This window comes from Mus caroli, unplaced genomic scaffold, assembly GCF_978045245.1.
Source record: "Mus caroli unplaced genomic scaffold, Mus_caroli_1 scaffold_10, whole genome shotgun sequence".
NCBI classification, from domain to species: Eukaryota; Metazoa; Chordata; class Mammalia; order Rodentia; family Muridae; genus Mus; species Mus caroli.
The window spans coordinates 3,550,001-3,560,192 of NW_028227265.1; the positions used below are offsets into that span (position 1 = coordinate 3,550,001).

Here is a 10,192-nt window from a genome sequence, read left to right on the forward strand (position 1 = left end):
TGTATATATGTGTATATGTGTGTGAATGTCTGAGTATGTCTGAACATGTGTATGTGTGTATGTGTGGTGTATGTGTGAATGTGTACATATGTATGTGAGTGTGTGTGTATTTATGAGTGTGTATGTGTGCATGTATATGTGTGAATGTGAGTGTATGTCTGAGTGTGTGTGAGTGCATGTATGTGTGTGTATTGTGAGTGTGTATGTGTGTGAATGTGTGTACACATTGGGGCAGGGGAAGAAGTGCTACAGCAAGCATGAGGGCCCAAGTTCAATTCCTCGCTTCCATGTAACAAGCTGGGTGCCTGCCTGTGCCCATCTCCAAGGGGAACAGAGACAGGGCGATCCCTGGAGTGTGCTGGGCTGCGGCGCTCAAGGGGAAGCTGCGACTGACACAGTACTTGTTTTTGTGATATAAGCAGCCTGTGATTTTGAAAATCAGCCGGTCTCACAGGTGTCTCTCTTTCTAAAACCAGGCCACTGCAACTGAGCCAACCCTCGCCAGGGCAAGGACAACTCTCTGCCACCCCAGAGACAGGGGATATTATGGCAGGCACCTTCCCAGAAGCCACCCCTGCATGGAACACTGACCTGGCAACTTTGAAAGCCATCAAACCAGGCCAAGGGAGGTATTGTGTGTGTTTACATGATTGCAGAAATACATGTGGTGGGTTATAAATGCATGTGTCCTGCATCGAAGTACACACATGTGGGTGCACATCCCCTGCAGCTCTCCAAAACATTGACAGAGGTAAGGAGATGCCTGGACCTGCATGCAAAGTGTTTGCTGTTCACTGTAAACCCCGAACCTTTCTAATGCCCTCATTCTGTCCAGGACAGCAAAATTGTAAAAAAAAAAAAAAAAAAAAAAAAAAAAAAGTTTTTAATAAAACTGGAAGTGATTCACATGTCCTAGAGAGAGGGGCTGAAGGTCAGGGCACTGAGAACAGGCAACACACAGCTTGCTTCTCTAAACAGCTCAACAGGGTATTCAGAAGAGCTTAAAAAAGAAACACCATTATGCCCCAACTGCTGTTTTCACAAACAGACTTCAGCTAATCCAGATGGAAACAACACAGAGGTCAATGGAGGCTCGCCCTGCGGACCTAACCCAGATTCTGAGCTCCCAAGTCTCAGCCTACAGCACTAGGCTGAGTTTGAAGATGGCAGCCAGCGTCAGGCTGCTCTCCTTTCTAGGACCTCCCTGTGCAACTGAGAGCTGTTGGTGCCTCTTAGCCACATGGTAGTCCCTGTGTGCCTGGCGTCTGGGTGGCCCCGCTGCCCCAGAAGGCACTTCCAAGTTCTGCGTTATACCCTTGCCTCATGCATCACGGCTATCCTGCACCTGGTTCTGGCCAGCATTCTAGCTGATTGTAAATTCTCAGCCACAAGAGGAAAACCTGAGAACAAGGTGTTTCCTGCGCCCAGAGCTGGCAGGCCCAGGGTCCCAGGAGCCGTGGGCAGCCATCAACTCTGGCGACACTCTACCACTCTGCCTTCCAGAAAGATGAAACAAACTCAGAGCAACAGAACGCAGTTCCACGATCCAGATGGAATGACCGACTTTGTTGTTCTTTTGTCTTATCTTCTTAAGTACTTTTAAAAACACAGAGAAGCATTTGTGTTTGTCTGCTTGTCCTGGAAATTACTATGTAGCCCAGGCTGGCCATGTAGCCCAGGCTGGCCTCCAACTCAGAGATCTATCTTCCTTTGCTTCCTGAGTGCTCGAACTAAAGGTGTGCCTGGCTTTTTATTTAAACAAAATATTGAACCAAGGATGAACTAATTAAAGTGGCCCTCCTCTTATCTGAATTGTTTGCCCAACAAATATTCCTAGGAATATTTGTTGGAATTAGGTGGCACCAGACGTTAGGTAGCAGAATTGCAGCCTGTGCCTCAGCCCTCTGAACCATAGAGCTCACACCAAGCACCAGCCTGTGCATTCCACAGAACACAGGGGAGACCAGGAAAAGGTGTGTCCAGGCTGCCTGCTGCAGGGCACTTCCTCCTCAATCAGGAGCTGTCCCAGTACACACAGTGCAGTCGACACTCAGGACCTACCTAGGCAGGGAAGTGTTGTGTTTCTGCCTGAAAACCCTACCTGGCCCCCTGTGGTCCTGCAGGCTGATATATATTTGTGGAAACAAGCAGAACCAAGGTGTCTTCCAGAATGGGAGAGCTATCCTAGGACCAAGAGAGCTCGTACCATCTGACAGCGTAAGGGGCGAAGAACCCTGTATTCATGATCCCAGCCCTTGGGACCAGCCTGGACACTGTGCCCCTGGGACTCCATGACAGATTCATGTCCCCATGTTGGCCCCTCAAGCTTCCTGGTAAAAATATCAAACTGTGCTGAGTGATCTCCTCCCAGCATGGTTACCTAGCATCCCCTCCTTCTCCTCAGAACCACTTCCGCTCAGCTCCCCTGTCAGCAACACTAGGAAGACTTGAGCAGAGTCCTGTGCCCTGTCCCCAGCTGCTGTAACCCTAGGTGTGAGCTTTACTGACAGCACTGTAAGTGCTGAGATCGAATCCACTTAACTCTAAAGCTCCCCTTACACATCTGCACACCTCCTCCTGGCAGGAGGCATGAGCTGTGTCTAAGAAGCCCTTCTCACCATGAAGAGACCACTGTCCTGCCCGAGCAGGGCGTCACTGTGGTTCCCAGAGGGCCACAGAGGACAGAGCCATACATCAAGATGGCTCACATGGTCATGAGAAACATATGCTGTGAGTGTGGGAGACGTCATGATCTCCCATCACCAAAGGGAGCACGTAAGATCACTGTCTGCTGACCACAGCTCAAGGGCTGCCCTGCACACAGAACCTGTGAACAGAAAGCAGCAGGCTCCTACTCCTGCCATGCTGACCGCTCACATCTGCCAAGTGTTCTCTAAAAGTTGCACAAGCCTGGGAGAGCAAGGGGGGGGGGTGTCAATCAACATTTCTACTTTTGATAAAAGTTTGAGATTGTTGATGCCTGGCACCATCTTCTCCATTGCCCGGGAGGCAGATAATTGGTTTTTCCTACATCGAAGTACCGTTGACCTGTTTTCTAAACAAGGTGACTGGATACAGGCAGTTGAGATCAGATCTGGTAGGAGGACAGCATGGAGGCCTTCGGAGCTCAGCCCTGCACTGCATAGTTGCTTCGTGCTAATCGCTGTCACTGTGGTGGGGAAAGAATTGAAGGGTAAAGCTGCTTGCCATCTTGGGCTTCAGAGGGGATTATTTTAATCCTCAGAAGATGAAGTGAAGTCAGAGAAAGTAGACCATTATGGAAAGTCTGGCAAGAAGGCCATAGCCACGGGGAGTGCCTCCCTGCTCAGGGTGCAGCCGTGTGTAAGGGACACCATGAAGACATCACCGGCAGGTGCTGGGGGCAGGGTGGGGGGTGACCAATGAGCCAACCTGGGGCTTAGCTTCTAGTTCCTTTTGCTATGGGAGTCTCCTGCAGGAATGTCTCCACCAATAGCCTTTTAAAGACTCCTACACATGTCTGTATTTATACCAGACAGCCTTTGTGACACAGGTGTGGTGAGGTAGAGCAGAACAAAATGTGGAAGCAAGGAAGGAACACCGTGGTCCCCAGCTAAGAAAGCGTCCAACTGGAATCTGGTAGTTGGGATCCTTCCATAGCTTCCATAGCTGTGTGGCCTGAAGGTCAAGTGGAACTTCCTGAATATGTTACACACAGAGACACTGACAGACAGAGACATATACACATGTGTGCACGCACGCACACATATGCACGAGCACACACACACACACGCACACCATCCCCTGACAGAAGTCTTTTCCCATCTGAGCACAGGGCTGGGAGATCTGAAGCAGGATCTACAGTAGATCCCAAACACTTCCAAGTCTATTTTAGATCAAAGCAGGGAGCCACAGCTGAGCTGCTCTTCAGGGCCTGGTCAGACTTCACCTCCACTCACACAAAACAATGAATAATATATTCCATAATGCATGACATCCTAGAGTGCATTCAGTGTCACAGCTGTCAAAAGGACCGTTACAGAGAAGGCAGCCCTACCCTGTCGGCCCTGACTGTTAGAAGACCATGAAGAACCCTGATTAAACACAAGACTCCTACAAATGACCTCACTGGGCAAGAGTAAGACAACAGAACAAGTCTGGTGAGATTCTGACTCTGTCTTGCCATGTTTTTAACGGACAATAATCTCGACGCTACGGTTCGCTTCAGTCCCACTACTTACGGGCTGTGCCCTCCCTAAGGTCCTTCCTATTCAGTGCCTCGGTTTCCCATCTGAGTTTATAATGGGCTCCTTGCTGGCTCCAGTTAGTGAGGAAGCCAGCCGGGCTGGCTCAGTCAGGGCTTCCTGTAGAAGAAGGAATAAATGGAAATGGATGATAAGTTTTAAAGAACGCTAATGCAGGGGCCTGAGAGATGGCTCTGGGCTAAGAGCACTGTCTGCTCTGAAGAGAACACAGGTTGGATCCTGGAACTCACTTTTGGGAGCTCACAACAACCTGTAACTCCAACTCCACAAGATACACTCTTCCAGTGTCTATGAACATTTACATGTATGTGTGGACATGTAGGTGCACATGAACTCTTACATACACACACATACATGCCCGTGCACACATATACATGTGCGCAAGCACACACACACACACACATACACTCATAACTTTAAAAATAAAATATTTTTAAAAATAACACAATTAACTAGCTAGGTACCCAGACTAGAATGGTATTCAGGCAAGAATCAGAAAGGTCAGTGAAAGAGAAGAGGACCCCCAAGTCGACACACACATACATACACACGAGCTTTAAAGCACAATTTGCAGAGAATAAACTAATTAGACATGGGCTTTTAGCAAATGCTTTTAGTAAACTGGCCAAGTATCTCGAAGAAACTAATTAAGAGTGTCACTGCATGCCATATATTCAAAACAAATCCAGATGGATTAAAAATGCATTTTTAACAAGCTCATATCAGAAGAAACATATAGGTAAAATGCTGCATGAATTTGGATCGGGACAGAGCTTTTTCTGTACTAATCAAAGGAAAAAAAAAGGAAAGAAAGAAACAAAGTATCAATGTGAGGAACGGAAAAGTAGAATCAACAAATTAAAGGTCATTTGCTTTAAGAAATATCTGGCTAGGACTGGGGAGGTAGCTCAGCAGCTAAGGACATTGGGTGCTCTCTCAGAGGGCCTGTGTTTCCCAGGACAAGGTGGTTTACAACTGTCTGTAGTTCTAATTTCGGGGACTAGATGCCCCCATTTAACCTCTCAGGACACTGCACACACTTGGTAAACAGACACACAGGCTGCCAAAACACCCAGACACATAAAATGAAACAAAGCAAAGCAAGGTCTACTGACATCAAAACATGAAACACAGAGAAGGGGCTGAACCAATGAGCTAGATTCTAAAACACTCACTTAATAAATCATTAAAACTATGCATTTCTATTATCCCTTAATGCCAACCAGAGGACATTTCTACTGAGCATGTGTGAAGTGTTCAGCGCCAGCAGAAGTGCAGCCTGACAAACTATTTCCCACACAGGCAGTGGGTGCCATGATACATGGTCCCCAGGAGCCCTGGGCAGCCAGCCGCCAACCCTTCTCCTCCATCACTGCTTGGAGGCATGAGGACAGAACATGACCCTGCCTGGGGAGATGTGAACCCATGTCTACATAGCCCGGAATATCAGGCACAGGTCCTGATAACTTCACCCAAGTCCAGTTTGACGGCCTGAGTCTATGGCTATAATCATTACAGAAACATGGGTGACTGTAAAACTATGAGCCGTTTCTATTTCCTTTTCCCATTAGAAACAAGAGGCGAGTTGTTGACCTGGCCAGCAAGCACACGGGAGCACGGGCTCTCGCCTCTTCCCAGGATTCTGCTTGCCTGAGCAAAAGTCAATTCTATATATGGATCCAATGCTCAAAGCCGGACTCTCCACTCAGGATGTCGTAGGACGCTTCTCGCTGCTGTGTAGATATGGGAGAGAGGGGCATGGGTCCCGGGGGAAATAAGCAACCTCTGTCTGTCCCCAGCTTGTAGCAACAGAGCAGCCAGCATGGCTCAGCCCAGAAATGGGGCGAAAATGCCCAGAGGAACTGAGGAAGGGGTGGGAGAAGGGGAGGCAGAGGAGAGCTCGGTGGGTGGGATTCCAGCACTACATCAACACGGACCATAGCATCTCCAGGCCTCTGAAGACGGAGGCTGTCCTTAGCAGGCAGTGACCAGCTCCTCGGGTAGAGCTCCAGGCTCCACCTACGTGGTACGTACCCCCTGACAGTAGGCTCTGTGTACATGGAGCAGTGTGTAGACTATTCACAGGCTCTTTGGTGCACACTCAAGCAAGCTCTGGGCACCAGAACACGGGGATACAGACCTGCATTAGAGCCTTCCTAACAGGAAATATTTTATACATGCTCTGGGCACATGACAGCTCAGAGCGACAGTCAATTGGGCTGCCTATCCTTAGCAAGGCTCAGTGGCTGGAAGACTTTTTAAACCGTAAGACACAACCTGACCATAGGGAAAAAGCCACTGTGTTCAAGTGGCCAGCGAGTCCCACAATACACAGAGGCCGCCAGGCTCTCAAGACAGAAAACATCAACTCACGTTTCTTAGGACAGGCAGTGCCAACTGCTCAAAAGAATCCAGGTTCACCACGTACTGCCCCACTCGACACTCGGGCTTTCCAGGTAGAGGCTGTGACCTGAAAGAAAACACTGTTTGCTGGAGGATTCCCCACCAGTTTCTGGGGTTGGTCTGTTCTGCTGACCCACTGGATCTCTGCACACACCCTTAACAATCCCCATACAAAGGGAGAGAGTGTACAAGGTTGGACTCACTGCGGTTTCTCTCTTGAAACCAGGCCCTCTCTGAATGTCAGCACCACTCTGGCCAAATTCAGTCTTGCAGTGTGTGATAGTTTGTATATGCTTGGCCCAGGGAGTGGCACTATTGGGAGGTATGGCCTTGTTGGAGTAGGTGTGTCACTGTGGGTGTGGGCTTTTATACCCTCACCCTAGCTGCCTGGAAGCTAATATTCTGCTAGCAGCCATCAGATGAAGATGTAGGACTCTCAGCTCCTCCTGCACCATGCCTGCCTGGATGCTGCCATGTTCCTGCCTTGATGATAATGGACTGAACCTCTGAATGTATAAATCAGCCCCAATTAGATGTTGTCCTCATAAGAGTTGTCTTGGTCATGGTGTCTGTTCACAGCAGTAAAACCCTCACTAAGATGCAGTATTAACAGTGAGGTCTCTCCAGTGAGTGCACACACCACAGCACAAGAGCTGAGCCCAATGTGGCAGGTCTCCTGTCATCGTCCTAACTAGTCAGGAGGCTGAAGCGAGAGAAGGCAAGAGAACAAAAAGCTTAGGGGCCATCTGGGCCATAGGTGAGTTCAAAGCCAGCTTGGGCAACTTAGACTTTCTCAAAATAAAAAGTAAGCAAGGGGTTGCTGGGCATGGTGGTGCACACATCTTAGCACTAGGAAGCAAAGGCAGGTGGATCTCTGTGAGTTCCAGGCCAGCTGGGGCTACATAGCAAGACCTTGTATCAAAACTAAGGTTAAAAATAAACAGAGGGATGGGGGTATAACTTAGTGATTGAGGCTTGCCCTCGACACTTCTGGGGCTGGCCCCCATGCAATTCCAGGTTCTGTGAGACTCCTTGTCTCAGGGGAGAGAGCCACAGAGCAGAACATCAGATGTCCCCGTTTGGCCTCTGCACAGACCCATGGACCACATGCACTCATACAGAGAAGAAATGTTCCCAAGAAGTACAGAGGCCTAGACAGACACCACCACCCACCCCACGCCACCCCCACAGAAACAAAACACCAGTACCCAACTCTGGACAGAGGCCCCTGGGCACCAGACAGGGTGACAACATCGAATCCTATCCTCTTCCCTTCCTGCCTGACTTCTTGTGTGTAAAATCCATCCACGGGCAGCCCAGAGGACTGCAGGACCTCGACGGCTTTCTGGATCAAGGTTGTTTTGCCAACCCCTGAGAGAGACAAAGGAAGAAGAGGGGTCAAGAGGTTTTACCTTGTCAAGCCCATCTGGCCTGCAAAAATGCCATAGCTGCGAACAGGACAGGCTGCAAATGTCACTGCCTGCCACATTGCTCCAGGTGTGAGGGATTTTCAACCCCAGCAGAGGCAAGCGGCGGCATGAAGTTTATTTCTAATGCAGTCCCAGAACACATCTGGGACCTCCTTCACTCCTAGATGTACCCTCTGTTCTGGTCTCAATCTAAAGCATCCATCCCTCCAGCCACTCTTGTGTCTGATCAGGCAGATGGTACTGTGTGGGGAGGTCATTAAGCCTTTATAGGGCATGAAGTCTGGCTGCGAAGGTAGGTCAGTGGTGGTGGGCCAGAGGGTTGCAGCATAATCCTTATGGGTTTTAAGCAAAAGTATATATGTGCCAACAGCAGATGTTTGTGGCCTAGAACAATAAGGAACAAAGGTCCCACGCTTAGCTCCTGAGGGTGGAGTTCCCTGGGGCTACCCCCCCCTTTTTGTCTTTTATTATTTATATCCCAAACACTACACACATACACACACCCCACCACCAACAAAAAGCCTGTCACTTTAACATTTCACTTTAGCTCTCATACTAAGCAGGCAGAACTTTTATTATAAGGGGAGGGGAGTCTATTTATGGGCCAGCAAGACGGCTCAATGGGGCAAAGAGAACCAACTCCTCAAAGTTGTCCTCTGGCCTCCACACCTGCGCATACACTCACTGCAACTTTCAAACTCCATATATCCGTATTTCCAAACACACAACACACAGCAGCCCAAGAGCTCTTGATCCCAGAGGCTATCTCCTCACAGGGATTGTATGTTAAAAACAGCTGAGCAAGCCAGACAGTGGTGGCCCATGCCTTTAATCCCAGCACTTGGGAGGCAGAGGCAGGCGGATTTCTGAGTTCGGGGCCAGCCTGGTCTACAGAGTGAGTTCCAGGACAGCCAGGGCTACACAGAGAAACCCTGTCTCAAAAAACTAAAAACAAAACAAAAAACAACAACAACAACAAAAACAGCTGAGCCCCTCTGAGATGACTTACAGATGCTGGTCAATATTTAGGAAGAGGCTAAGAGGCACAAAGGGTGCTTTCTTTTAAAAAGTCTCGCTAACTTGATGGAGAGGGGCTTAGAAAGCCAAACCTTTTGAGATGTTAGAGAGACACACTGGAGTGGGGCCTGCAGTGCAAGGGATGAAGTATTACTAACTCTTGAGGCAGGACGCAGGGGTGTAGAGGTGCAAATCCGGGACTGACAGCACTCCCAGGTTCTCCTCGGGGAGGAGGGGAAAGCCTGTGAGTCGGGTGTTCACTAAACCTCTTATGAACATAGGTATTGACGATGGCTCCGGGTGAACCCTACAGCAGGAAGCTGGGGACCCAACTGCACCCGGATTTCAAATGCAGGGCATGCTGTGCAAGGCCGGTGCGCCTCCAACTGCGGTCCCCTGCTCCTCCCCAAAGCCTCTGCCTGCTCAACTGACTCTAAAGTCTATAGAGTACACCTGGGCCTCAGTGGCGCGAGACCCGGGTGACAACCGGTCTTTGGGGACCTGTAACCGGTGCTCCCCAGTCCTCCTGGCCTTCCCTCTCGCCGGGTTGCGATACACCAAGCCAGGCCAGAGACCGGACAGAGAGGTCCAGGCGCTCTACCTCCCCGCCAAGTCCCGCAGGCTCTGGGTCACCTGGAGGCCCGGTGAGGAACACGTGCCGCGACATGTGCGTGGGGGTCGGGGTGCGGGGTGGTCCAGGTCAGAGCAGGGCGGTCGGGGATCAGAATGGGCGGTCAGGCCCCACCCCTTACGCTGAAGGCCAAGCTCCTGCCCGCAGGGAAAGCACCGCCCCGCCCCGTGGTCGCGCATGCGTTTCCAACGCTCCCTCCCCCCGCCCCTTCCCGACACACAAGGCGCATGCGCATTCTTCCCTACTCCTGGTGGTATATGGCAGTGGCTGTAAGGTCTGGAAACAGTCCAGTGTGCCAGACTCACGTGAGGTATCTGCACGGATGCATTCGTGGGAATTCCAGATACTTGGCCGTTGCTGCTTAAGTACCTGAGTTCTGTCCCTGAGACCCTCACCTCAGGCTGCAAGTGAGCTCCTATGCAGCAATAGAAACCCTCCTTGAAGGAACAGCTGTTCGTGGGATTTGA

At 50.1% G+C, this 10,192-nt stretch overlaps 1 protein-coding gene across 2 annotated transcripts in view; it reads right to left on the reverse strand.

Moving 5' to 3' along the window:
* Ntpcr (nucleoside-triphosphatase, cancer-related) overlaps positions 1–9,897 on the reverse strand; it is a 14,470-nt gene extending 4,573 nt beyond the window's left edge. For both annotated transcript variants that reach the window (XM_085843513.1, XM_021170583.3), the window contains exons 1-3: positions 9,728–9,897; positions 7,856–8,018; positions 6,618–6,714 (exon numbers count right to left, since the gene is read on the reverse strand). In XM_085843513.1, coding sequence (XP_085699639.1) covers positions 6,618–6,714; positions 7,856–8,018; positions 9,728–9,761 — 294 coding nt within the window. In that variant the 5' untranslated portion in view covers positions 9,762–9,897. The remainder of the gene's footprint in view (positions 1–6,617; positions 6,715–7,855; positions 8,019–9,727) is intronic.
* Between the last annotated feature and the right edge of the window lie 295 nt (positions 9,898–10,192).